We start from the raw sequence: 12,463 nt of genomic DNA, 5'->3' as shown, positions 1-12,463 counted from the left end.
AAATATTTCAATCAATCAATCAAAGTAGCCTATGAACAATGCTATGAAATAAAACTATTATTTAAATAAGAATTATTATCTCTGTCAGGCCAGAGACCATCATAGTACGCACGGTCCTCTGGTACGTTCGTTCGTACATATCCTACATTTTGTAAGAAAGGGGTACGTTTCAGCAGTAGGCCAAAGAAGAACCTATAGTTACAGACTACAGTACATCGCAAATTCTTCTCGTATGGTGGTGCTATAGCAGCCCTCTTGCACTTCATGTTTTGGCATAGAATACCCTTGAACTATAATAGGTCATACAATCAAAAATATTTTTCCTGGATGGATGCCTGGATGGACTGTTGTTTTAGTAAGTACGCACTTACTCCTCAATTATCAATTGACACCAGACACCAATGACGTATGGCACTAGAACGTGGTTGACGACCTAGCCTTGGTACCCAGGCTTTTATTTTTGTTCGCATTATTGAAGACCTTATGTTATGCAAAGTAACCAGGGAGGCACTCACACTCTGACACTACATTTGATAGCTCATACGTCTCACAGGTACACATGGCATTGCCATGCCATCCCCAAATTGGAATGACACTCAATTGCAAAAAGTTGCACCATGAAGGCCAGTCCACACCAATGTAACTTGCAACTACTTGTAACCATTATCCCCAATGGCAGTTGCAAGGAGTTGCATTGTTGTGCACTGGCCTTAATGGCCTCTAATGGTACAACTTTTTCGCAACTGATTGTGTTTTGTTGCAAGGAGTTTGGCCATTGGTGCAGTTTGGCCATTAGGTGTACAAACTTGACACCCCACCCCCCAGCTTCCTCATGTGTTGACAGCTGCACACACCATCACCAGCCCTGGTAGGTAGGCAACCCAGCCTGGCAGAGATATGCACTCCAAGGCCACTAATAGCAACCAGCCATGTCAAGAGACCATAGGTGGGGGTGACCTGCGACCTCACTCTGACATACCTCTGACATCTCAACACTATAAATATAGGTGCCTACGCAAGACGGATTTAAGCTAAGAACCGAGATCAGGACGCCGACCTAGGACTCCATACCAAGATCGCGCTATAGACCGCCGGACACCAAAAACCGCTTGCCTCAAGAGAATCATATCTGTCCCTTCCGGAACTTCGGAAGGTTGGATTCTCTCGGCCCTATCCCCGAACAGACCCACATATTTGGGCCTCGGTCACATACAGGTGGCCAGTGTAAAGATCTATAGGCCTATTCAGTGGTGGAAAAGGTAGGTACTCACTTTTTTTGAATTAAAGTAAAAGTTTTAAAACCGCAAGGTTTTAAAAGTGGCTAATTTATGTTTTGTAAATAATAAGAATAATCAAAATCTACAAAGTAGATTAAAGTTGTCATATAATTGTAGTGGAGTAAAAGTGCAATATTTTGCTGGATCCTCCTGGAACTTTCGTGGATGGGGAAAAAAAGAAAAGAAATCCCCTTTCAGCTTTACAAAAGACTGAGGTAGAATAATGATACCAAGGTAAATTACGTGACGTCACCAACATGCGGAAGTGCTATGTTCTGACTCACAACAATAACAACAACACATGGAGGGGCAGGGCCTCTTCCAAATAGTTTGTGATGTCACTGACATAACCTCGGCGCATCTCTGCTGTGTGTGTGTGTGTGTGTGTGGTTCCCAGTTAGTAGCGCTCGTTCGTTGAGGCGGATGTTGGCTCTTGTTATTACTTAGGAGGCTAAACGGAGCTAACGCGACGTCGGAACATTTCAGTTCGACCGACGGTCCGGTTGGTTATAACTGCGCTCATAGCAGGTAAATAAACAACGCAGCGTTTCATGCATGGCGGGCAGCGTTATTACATCTCGATTGTTTTTGTATTTTTAGCCCGAGTTTAGCTTTAATGATGACATCAATGTGATATGACAAGCCTTTAAAACGAACCTTGTTGCTAACGCTCTAGCTAGCTTAGCTAACGTTAGAATTAACTACACTGTAATAATACCCCCTCATGCAATTTGTAACTCCCGAGACGAGAGAGATGACAAATGTAACCGTCCTCACGGGTCCATTTGGTTAACGTTTGTTGTTTTCACGCTCTTGAGTGTACATCAAAATAACTGTTAATGTATCTGTCAGCATCAAATACCAGCTGTTTTGTTCTGTTGTGCTTTTAAAACGACGATCAGCTGATGTCACCAGCTGTCAACTGGTGATCAATGCGTGTCTGACAGATCCATCATGTACTGAATGCTAACGTTAGCCACCAGCATTACGTCATGTATTTATTCATCGTGGGAAATTGACGGTTAATTACTACTATTACTAACAGTGTTGAGCTGGATAATCTTATCTGTGTAAAAATAGCCAATATATTAGCTGGGTTAATAACATTAGCATTCGTTTCAGAATGTCTCCCAGTCAGAGAATGATCAATGTATGGATTGACCATTCTCTGTATAGTACTATAGTGGAGAAGATCGATAAGTCGAATAGCTGAGTGATCACTCCCAGCGTTTAATGTTACATTTACAACACAAAGGTGGATTATTGTCAAGTATGCTTTGCTGAGAAGAAAGTGGATTAAGTATACTGTAGGCCTACCTTGTTTTTTGCCATATGGTTTATGAGTAGCAGCATTTGTGACAGCTGATTTAAAAGATGTAAACCACTGCCAGACTGGCAAACATGGTGGTTATCTATTAAGTGATTATTCTGATTGGATTAGTTCTGTCCCAGTGTGCCTTCATTTGATGAGATCCCACAACTTGTGAGACGTATAAGCGAACTAATGGATTTAACCCATTTAGACCTGAGGACGATTCTTCTACAAATGTCTTCTAAATCCTGACAGTTTTCTGAAAAACCCATGTTTCTATGTGTCAGTCGTTCTCAAACTATGTCATGTTAAGGACCCCCAAGATTATTATGTAATTGGCTGCCGACCCCCATCTGAAAATATGTTGTTCCCGGAAGCAAAGATTTGAGAATCTTATATTCAAAGATTTGCACTGCATTTTTCATTATTTTTCAAAAATAGCAGACCTACAAGCTCGTAGCACGGCACTCGATCTGCTATTTTTCAATAGCTAAAGTATAACATAATGCTTAAAACACCAAAAGGTTCCCGCCCAGAATAATCGAGGGAAATTAATTTACTCTTTATCAGGCAGCACGAGCACACTGTTTATTATTCCCACTGTATTATTATATAGCAGTGGTTTTCAACCACTTTTTCATACCAATGTCCACGAACCACCATTTGGATGACGAGATGTAGCCTCTCAGACCCAAAACTTAGAATATTTTGTTGTCGTTGGATAAGATCTTGTCCACAATTCCATGTTGTATTGATGTTGGTACCATAGGAGAGATAACAGGCAAACGTTGATCAAAAATAACAATTATTCTACATTCTCTAATTTTGTAGACTTCTGCATTAAGTAATGCAGAACAATAATGTAGCTCTTGAGAGCATAAAATGAAACCAAATGGACACTTAAGGGTCCATAAGAGTGCATTTGGTTCCAGGTAGGGAACCCCTCAAGAACCACTGGTTGAAAACCACATACTGGTATATATGGATTTCAGAATTGGGCACCAGCTAGGTTCATTTTGCACTGTTTTGGCATAGTGCCAGATGTATACTGGCACGATGCCATGTTTTGCCACTCATCAAATTCATGGTCGGACGGTCTCGGTTACACAATTAAATGTACCTGCTGGCAGCAGACTTACTAAAAGGAAAGTATGTGTGAGCATTTCATGGCTATGATCTATTAGATAATAACTAATGTGTTCTTCTACTCAGGAATCTTATTGTCATGTTTTCCTCTACTTCATTTTTTTAAAGGAGAAATGTAATTATTGTAAATGTTGACATGCATACATACACACAGAGATAGATAATGTAATTATCTATAAATAAAATGGCTTCTACTGCCAGCCAAACCAGATAAAGACCAGGAGAAAAGTCATTATCTAGATTAGAACAATGCTGTTCCGGGGACCACAAAGGTTTCAAATTGGTGTACAAATTACAAAAGCCTCCATTTGTACATTGTACGTAGTTAAATAAACTCTGCGGATTTTACAATGTAGATTGGGGTCTACATTGTATAAAGTATATATCAAAGTGGGGGTTCAGCAGCGCATGTCGGATATTTGGTGTGTCGGATCTGCATGTGCAATTGTGCATCCCATTTTCATGAGATGTTGAAACATGTTGAAACATTTGTTGAAACAATGATGTTGAAACATTTTGGTGATTTTGTTGTTTGAGGGTAATGAGCTGTGATTTTCTTTTCTCTCTCAGAGACAGTGAGTCCGAGGACCCCTGTGTGAGCTCCCTCCCCAGCCCCTCCCCTGTTTCGAGATCCGGCCAGCATGTCCAGCGACCCCCCTCCTCCTTACCCAGGAGGCCCGAGCGCCCCACTCATCGAGGAGAAGACTGGTCAAGTTGCTGCCTCTGGTAATAATGTTACAACAACCACTACTGTAATGCCCCTTGGGTTTTATGTCCCACAAGCTTTATTCAAGAGCCTGATATTATTACTGTTATTATTATTATATTGGATATGATCTAATATGAAAAAAAGAACATCCCACTGATATTGCAATGTGGAATGCGACATTTAGAACCTCTAATTGACCAAAGAAATTGTATAAATAAAACATAATAATGAATCAGAAAATTCACAATTTTGGGATATCATGTGTGTGGTTGCCAGAGAGAGAGACAGTGCTGCACTGTTGCCTGCTAATATATATGAGAGAGAGAGAGAGAGAGAGAGAGAGAGAGAGAGGCGTTGCACCACTCTGTTCACACAGGTGTGATTTGTTTTTCAGCTTTTGTGTTTTTCTTTTAAAACCTTTTAGAATGATTAATAACAAGATTTAGGGAAAACTAAATAAAGGGATATTTACTCACAAGCCACAAAAATCGGTCCACAACCCACATATGGGTCCTGACCCACTGTTTGGAAACTAGTGCTCTATAAATAGTCGGGCAATTACTATAGACTTGTTGCAGCCAGGGCAACCACACTAATAATGACATGGCAAAGGTTTGAAAAAATGTGATAAAATAAAAACAAGAAAACATCAATCAATATTGATTTACATGGATCCAGTGACATGTTTAGATGTGCTTCATGTTTCAGATGTCGCTCCCGTGAGAACAGGTCCTCCACAGGGACAGCCCTTACCTCCAGAATATGGTCCACCCCCGTATGAGGCGTCGCCAGGCTTCCTGCCCCCACATGTCCCAGGGGACGGACCCATGCCCATGCCCATGCCCATGCCACCAGGTAAGGACCCATGCCTATGCCCATGCCACCAGGTGCTGTTGCTTTCCTGCTGCTGTGCATTTTAAAACCTGATTGCAACCGCACGTCGCAGTTATTATGAAACCAAGCAGGAAGCTGTCACACACTTCCTGTTAACAGGAAGCAGTCAAGCTTTCCTGTTAACACTTCCTGTTACTCTCTTGCGTGCACGCACACGCACACACACACACACACACACACACAGTAGTGTTAAGGCAGTTCAGTTGTGGTAGATCAGATCAATTGATGTCCAGCACATAATGAAACTCTGTTACCCTCTTGCCTATTAACACTGTTAACATCTTACACCTCCTACAGACGCTTTATGTAACTACATAATTTGTGTTAAGCCCTTTTCCTCCTCACGTGTGCTTTGAAGAGCCTTAATTTGCTTGTAAGTTTTCATGCTTTAGTTCCTGCGGTCACTTCTTGCCCTTAAGGCGTCTTACTGGTTTATACTTAGTTTGTTGTACTACGGTGTCGCATGCCAAGAAATATCCTAGATCTGCCTTTTTTCAGCACACAACACCGGCGTACAACAGAATATAAAATAAGCATAACGGCATGCAAGTGTGATCAATTCAGTACTGTTTGGAATTAAAACTTAAACTTTGTAAAATAAATTGCAGTAGTTATAGACAGCAAACAGAGCTATTACATAATTTGTGTGGGTGTTCTGAGCAATGCCAACCAAAAGGTTGAATACCATAAAAGAAAATATGCACAAGATGAACATGCAAATATTCAAAAGTGTGTAAAAAAAAAAAAAAGGAGAAAAAACTCTTTCAAATATTACATGCATCTATACAAATTTACACGCTAAAATGTGTATTTCACTTACCTGCAGGCGGCTTCTACCCTCCACCCGGACAGTTTGCCCATCCCGTGCCAGGACAGTTCAGCCCTGGTCAGTTCGGCCCTGGTCCCAGTCACTTTAGCCATATGGGAGGCCACACAACCACCACCGTCCTGGCGCCCCCGGGGACCGCCACCACCGTCACGGTCCTCCAGGGGGAGATGTTCCAGTCCACGCCAGTGCAGACAGTGTGTCCACACTGCCAGCAGGCCATCATCACCCGGATCTCCCACGACGTCGGCCTCATGAACACACTCTTCTGCCTCTTTTGTTTCTTTGTGGGGTAAGTGCTGGCAGGCCTGTCACAAATAATACAAAATTGCCTGATCGCAATTATGAGATTACCGTGATTACTTGATGAATGGGTGAATGGGGATGAGCTTGTCAGTAGGTGTGACGGCCCCTTAGTCCTGTGCCCTATTTCACTTGTTTATGACGGCCTCTGGAGTCTGGGAGTTTTTAATTTGCAGGTCTTAAGCCCATCTATACTATCCTTGCACTGTTTGCTCATATTATTTGCACACATTTTGCATGTACAGTATGTGGTCCAAAGTATACTACGGGGTTAAAAACATACAGTATGTGACAGCAGCCCAGTAGTGGTCTTATATAGCACAGCATATTATGTTGTATTTATTTATTTTTAAAATTCAGATAATCTTTTCAACCTGGTGTTCCTATTTTGTCCTTGTACTATTATAGGCGAAATTCCTCCAGCTTGTAGATTGTCTATTTTTGCATGACACTATTGTTCGACTACCGGTAAGTGTAATCTAGGGCATACTGTATAAGTGGTTAACCAGGGCTTAAGTGGTTAACCATTTACTCTACTCTCCTTGACCTAAGTGTTTAACAACGTAGGCCCTATATTACACTTTGGCTATTCAAAAACAGCTGATCAGCGTCACATTGCTGCACGCTGTCTTTGTGCTGGTTCAGTATCACTTTATTGTGGTTAAACATGCGTGCCTGTCCTGATACCGTTTTATTGTGGCGTGACTAAATCAGAAATGAAATAAACGTGTAGTAATTGGCATAATGTTACATCCTCATTTGTTTTTGTTCCTCTACTCCAGGTGTGACCTTGGCTGCTGTTTGATTCCCTGTCTGATTGATGATCTGAAGGACGTGACCCACAGCTGTCCCTACTGTAAGGGCTACATCTACACATACAAGCGTATATGCTAACCACGGACGGCTGTATGCTACGGAGACATGTATTATATGCACACATTCAAAAAAACTCAAAGCTCCCCCCTGCTAATAGTGATGGCTTTTTTCGGTTTGCGCTCTGTGTTGCTTTAAAAAAAAGATTACGTCCCCCCCGCCCCCCGTCCCCCCTCCTCCCACTTAATTTTAGATGCAGCTTAATCATTAAGTTCACTCTGTATTTACTGTATATACACATTTTTAGTGTTATACATTTTATGCATTGAAATGTACAAACCTCACACTGGACATTAATGAAATCAACGGCACTAAAACGGCCACTATGAAGATTGGCTAGTTTAGTTGTAGTCATGTACTGTCTGGAAGAAGAAAAAAACAGATGCCTGGAAATACTGTACTGTAGGTGGGACAAAAACGTTACAGAATATTATGCATTTAGGAGGGAATATTAGTTTGCAGAAGGCCTCACTCTAGCTGGGGAAAGCTGTGAAAATTGTCACTTTATTTTAGTTGAAGTCTGTCAATCTGTGAATCTAGCTGAGAAGCACACTTAAACAAGTCAACATTTGCAGGGTCAGTATTTTAGTTTGTATTTATTTTTTAATTCTATCCATAATTTTAATGTTAATATTAAGAACTTTGTTACAGATTTTGTCCATGTCTGATTATTTGTGTTCTAAATAATTTAATATTTTCTTTATTCTAAATAGTGTCTCCTCCTTTGAATGTCGGTTAATTAAATAATCATGTAGCTTCTTATAGAGGGTATTCATAAAGTGAGTTTAACGTTGTTTAATGCAATCAGGACTTTTCTGTTTGGATGTATGGGCCAGAAAGTAGGTTTTTTTTTTGCCACCAAGTAGGCGTTCCCCATAACGTCCGGGTATGATGAGGTTGTCACGTGCATACCCTCTATTGTGAAGTAAATGAGAACTAATTTTCCTGCTGGGAATTAATGTTTAATTTTTGTATCTCTTGGGCTGAAGTCAGGTGATTTCAGATACTGTTACACAATACACTTTGCCCAACATTGTACTTTGTTTTGATAATAAAGCAACCTTGTGTATTCTTTTGAAATCCATATTTCCCCAAATGCTCAATTCTCATTGCTACAATATTATAATTTATCTGAAAGACAGATCTCATGATCTAAAATTTTAAAAAAAATTGCTCATCTCTTAAAGACTTGGAAGCATCTAGTCTGTACAAAAACTGCATATGAAATTAAAGGGCTTGATATACTGTACTTTAATAGCGAGTATATCTACAAGGTCAATGTGATCTTGTAGATTACCAAGAATTTGTGGTATTCCAGTTGATTACATCAGCTCGGAATGAGACCCAGTTGGTTCATATGCATTTGATCAGGATAAACAGGAGTGAGGTGTTCCTGAATCCTGATAGATTGTATTTGCTCATGCTGGAGGGTGTCATAGTGAGTGATCAGAACACCCTGCATGACATCGCCATAATCTTGTCCCCCTCTTCACTGGCCATATGTCCAGTCTGCTGAGATTCCTGTGTCAAGCTGTATTGTCTCATTGCACCATTTTAAAATAGCTTATCCTTCCCTTACACATGATAATGTTGGCTGATGATTGTTTAGCGCCTGAGTGAATAGGTAGGTAGTTTAGAAAAAAGGAATTGTATGTTAGCAAAAGATTTACTTGTACTAGTGGCAACATCATAATGCACTATAGGCCTTCCCTGTATCCCTACTAATGACATCATCCCTTCAAGACTACTTCAATGCTCAGATGCATGTTAGAGAACACCAAAGGCAAATACAGGTACATGGCTATGTCTTGACTGCAAGTACTGTAAATGCTATAACATCCAAGTAAGACCGGATTAGACAAATATTTGTTAAATATTTAAATAACACATTTGGAACATATTCTGTATGGTCAGCATGTCCATCAACCACCCCCCCCCTTCCCTATCAGTGATGAGATGCAGAGTATGTCTGCATGAACAGTTAACTAATGACTTTCTCACCGGCTGGTTCCGATTGTGCTCCAGGAACCTTTTTCAAAAATGTGACTTGAGGCTTGTGTGAGAGAAAAAAAACAAAAAAAACTGTACAATCTTGAGTTGAAGGATTGCATTGTACTTTTAATACGAAGCATTGTACGCCATTGTGGATAGCTATGATCTGCATTGCTCTTTAAATGTCTGTGATGTGTAACTATGTAAATCAAGATTTGTTTGACTGTTGCATACAGGTACTATTTTATCAATAAAAATCATAACATGATTAAGATTTTCCATTGAAATGCATCTTTAATATTATTTTACATACTCAATACAAAAGTGCAAAGCCCATTTAAATAATAAAAATATCAATGGGAAAATCTAAAGTAAAGGAGAACGTTTTAAGTAATTATGGGACATTTGCAATAAGCTAAGCATGTTCCAAAATAAAGCAATATGTGTAGGTATCAATCTCTCCATCGGTGGCCACACTGGGCATTGCAGCATTTATAGAATGTCGTCATAGGTTCATCTGCCGATCTGGTCTGAATCTGCATGAAGTATGCCCGAGCATGTTCACACTTTGGACATTTTTCTGTAAACACAAAAACGTGTTACTCTGGTGCTCAAAATTCTTCTATGAATGTATACTAGGAAACCGGCTGGGTCACAAAGGCTTGGCTAATGGTGTGTGTATATAATGGAGGCAAATAAACAGGGTTTAAGTATTTTTTCTCATACACATGAAATGCAATGAATGCAAACACCATTTATGACTACATTTGACAGACTTTCAGCTGTTGGAGATGTGAAGCTACAACAATCTATTTTTGACAGTAGGCATAATTACCTGCAGTAGAATCTACATTTTCCCAGGCTGCAGCTCCACCCAGAACATCATCGACCTCTTTAAGTTTGGGATATTTCCTGTTGTTTACCTGTAAGGGAAAACGCCTTTGTCAAGCAGCTGTGTCAAGCTAGACAGGACCGCTGACCTAGCGGTCCAGGGCAGCGTGTTGCGGGTTCAAATCCCGATCCTGGCGACCTTTCCTGCGTGTAATACTAATTTCCCAGTCTCTCTCCCCGTTTCCTGTCCTCCACCGTGTCCTAAGGCAGAAAATCCTCCCCACACAATGTATCTTTCTTGTAATGCTGTGGACATATTTCTTGTAAAGATTTATTTAATTCACATTTCACATTCACATAATTGTTTATTATTACAGGGGTAGCAATGCCCAGCTTTGTCCGTCCCTGGCTGTGTCCCTGACTCCCTATGTATGTATGTATGTATGTATATGTGTGTGTGTGTGTGTGTATATGTGTGTGTTACCAACAGGGTTGCACCACTCACTTCAGACAGGTCTGATTTTATGAAAGAAAAACCTTGCCCAGATAGAGTATAATTCAAGATATCCGTACAGCTGCAATGTTGGCGAGTTTAACGTCGTTTAGATTCTGTTTGGATGTAGGGGCTATCAATGGTTGGTGATGCAACTCTAGATTCAACATATTCAAATCAGACCTGTCTGAAGTGAGCGGCGCCGCCTGTTGGTACCCTAAACATACATACATACTGTACAGTAAATGGTAAATGGTGCATTTATATAGCGCCTTTATCCAAGGCGCTTTACAGAGATTGTGCATTACATTCACCCATTCATACACCGATGGCAGCGGAAACCATGCAAGGCACCAACTAGCACATTGGGAGCAATTTGGGGTTCAGTGTCTTGCTCAAGGACACTTCGACAGTAACTCTGGGGGAGCCCGGGTTCGAACTGGCAACCTTATGGTTACCATCCAGGCACTCTACCCCTGAGCCACCGCCGCCGCCGTAAATTTTCATGTATCACAGGCATAGATCCCTTCTGGTAATGCTGGTAGAATTGAAACATCGATGCACACGGACATCTTTCTTTCTGGGCGAGGGGACGTATTTGTAAACAGGACGTATTTGTCAAATCAGTTCATCGATTATTCCGGCCCCCCTCACCCGGAGAGAAAGATGTCCGTGTGCATCTCTTGAGAAAGTGGAGATAATTGACTAAATACACGTTTTGTGCCAGAACCTTCACATGGATATAAAACTAGAGGACCATTTTTCACTCCACGTCTTTGGAATTGTTTAATGGGTGAGTACAAACAGAGCATTTATCACATTTATGCCGCCGATGTTTCAATTCTACCAGCATTACCAGAAGGGATCTATGTCTGTGATACATGAAAATTTACGAAGTATAATTAAATGATCACAGGCATTCTAGGTCTAAGTACATACATACATACAAACAAAGCTGGGCATAGGAGTGATGCACCACTCAAAAATAGTATAGTTGCTTGCAGCAATGCCACTGCCAGGATAGGCATCCTAAAAGGGGATTTGAGATCATTGTAAACCTTGAGGCATTCATCAAAATATAATGACAAGTTATCACAATTGGTATATTAAGAGCTAGTAAATTAGTATAATGTTATAGTTTAATATACAAAAAGCCAAGGGAGTGTCAGTGTATTTCTCTAGTGTACAGTGCCTGGGAACAAGGAGTTATGCTGAAGATGTCCAATGTACATATTATAGTACATTTGTACTGATGTTGCAGCCTTATTAGTTACTGAGGCAACCGTCTCTGCATTGCGTTTATCTTGTAGCCTAAGTCTGGTTTAAAAGTCTCTGCTAATTGTGCTAACATGTACAAATCACAGAGACAACTGATGCCTGATGCTTTTACAATAGTTTGGATTTAACTCAACAGTTGATAATAACCTAGCCATGATTCATGACATGTTCCAGGGCTAATAATAACCTTACCAATGTGGACAGGGATGATGTGTATATTTACCTTTCTTGTAATGTTGTGGACATATGGACATGTGTTGCAGGCGAATCTCATGCACTTCTGTCCCTCCTCGACAATCAAAACATTTCCACATGTTGGACAGAAAAGGAGCATTCTACCGTCATAATCTGTTACACTATCGCCAAAACAGAATCAGATCGATGCAACATTCCATGTATGGTGGTTATCATTCACTGGATTTCTCGTTTGAAGTATTTTAAGAAGATGTTTGTGATCTGAAGTGAAGACCAGCGTGATGGAAACTAAAACTCAGGCAGGTGACAGGTCCGGCTTCTTTTCCGGTTCGGG

The 12,463-nt window shown here is 40.6% G+C and overlaps 2 protein-coding genes across 2 annotated transcripts; one reads left to right on the top strand and one right to left on the bottom strand.

The window, feature by feature from the left end:
* The first annotated feature begins 1,669 nt into the window (after nucleotides 1–1,669).
* cdip1 (cell death-inducing p53 target 1) lies at nucleotides 1,670–9,600 on the top strand. Its single transcript, XM_083780256.1, has 5 exons — nucleotides 1,670–1,805; nucleotides 4,306–4,461; nucleotides 5,153–5,299; nucleotides 6,165–6,456; nucleotides 7,250–9,600. Exons 2-5 carry the CDS (start codon nucleotides 4,377–4,379, stop codon nucleotides 7,359–7,361), a joined length of 636 nt encoding a protein of 211 aa, XP_083636382.1. The 5' UTR covers nucleotides 1,670–1,805; nucleotides 4,306–4,376; the 3' UTR covers nucleotides 7,362–9,600.
* Nucleotides 9,438–12,449, bottom strand: polr3k (polymerase (RNA) III (DNA directed) polypeptide K). Its single transcript, XM_083780258.1, has 3 exons — nucleotides 12,158–12,449; nucleotides 10,168–10,255; nucleotides 9,438–9,912 (listed from the first exon to the last, which is right to left on the bottom strand). Exons 1-3 carry the CDS (start codon nucleotides 12,266–12,268, stop codon nucleotides 9,785–9,787), a joined length of 327 nt encoding a protein of 108 aa, XP_083636384.1. The 5' UTR covers nucleotides 12,269–12,449; the 3' UTR covers nucleotides 9,438–9,784.
* Between the last annotated feature and the right edge of the window lie 14 nt (nucleotides 12,450–12,463).

Source organism: Protomyctophum parallelum (assembly GCF_964188405.1).
Source record: "Protomyctophum parallelum genome assembly, chromosome: 13".
In the NCBI taxonomy this organism is placed as follows: Eukaryota; Metazoa; Chordata; class Actinopteri; order Myctophiformes; family Myctophidae; genus Protomyctophum; species Protomyctophum parallelum.
This window is presented reverse-complemented; position numbering and strand designations above follow the sequence as displayed.

Excerpts from the sequence above, each read along its gene's own strand:
- polr3k (XM_083780258.1), bottom strand. The coding sequence starts at position 12,268 with ATGCTCCTTTTCTGTCCAACATGTGGAAATGTTTTGATTGTCGAGGAG. Across the intron at positions 10,256-12,157 it reads TCCACAACATTACAAGAAAG|GTAAACAACAGGAAATATCC; the intron begins GTAAATATACAC and ends TTTCCCTTACAG. Across the intron at positions 9,913-10,167 it reads AAATGTAGATTCTACTGCAG|AAAAATGTCCAAAGTGTGAA; the intron begins GTAATTATGCCT and ends TTGTGTTTACAG.
- cdip1 (XM_083780256.1), top strand. The coding sequence starts at position 4,377 with ATGTCCAGCGACCCCCCTCCTCCTTACCCAGGAGGCCCGAGCGCCCCA. Across the intron at positions 5,300-6,164 it reads GCCCATGCCCATGCCACCAG|GCGGCTTCTACCCTCCACCC; the intron begins GTAAGGACCCAT and ends ACTTACCTGCAG. Across the intron at positions 6,457-7,249 it reads CTCTTTTGTTTCTTTGTGGG|GTGTGACCTTGGCTGCTGTT; the intron begins GTAAGTGCTGGC and ends CCTCTACTCCAG.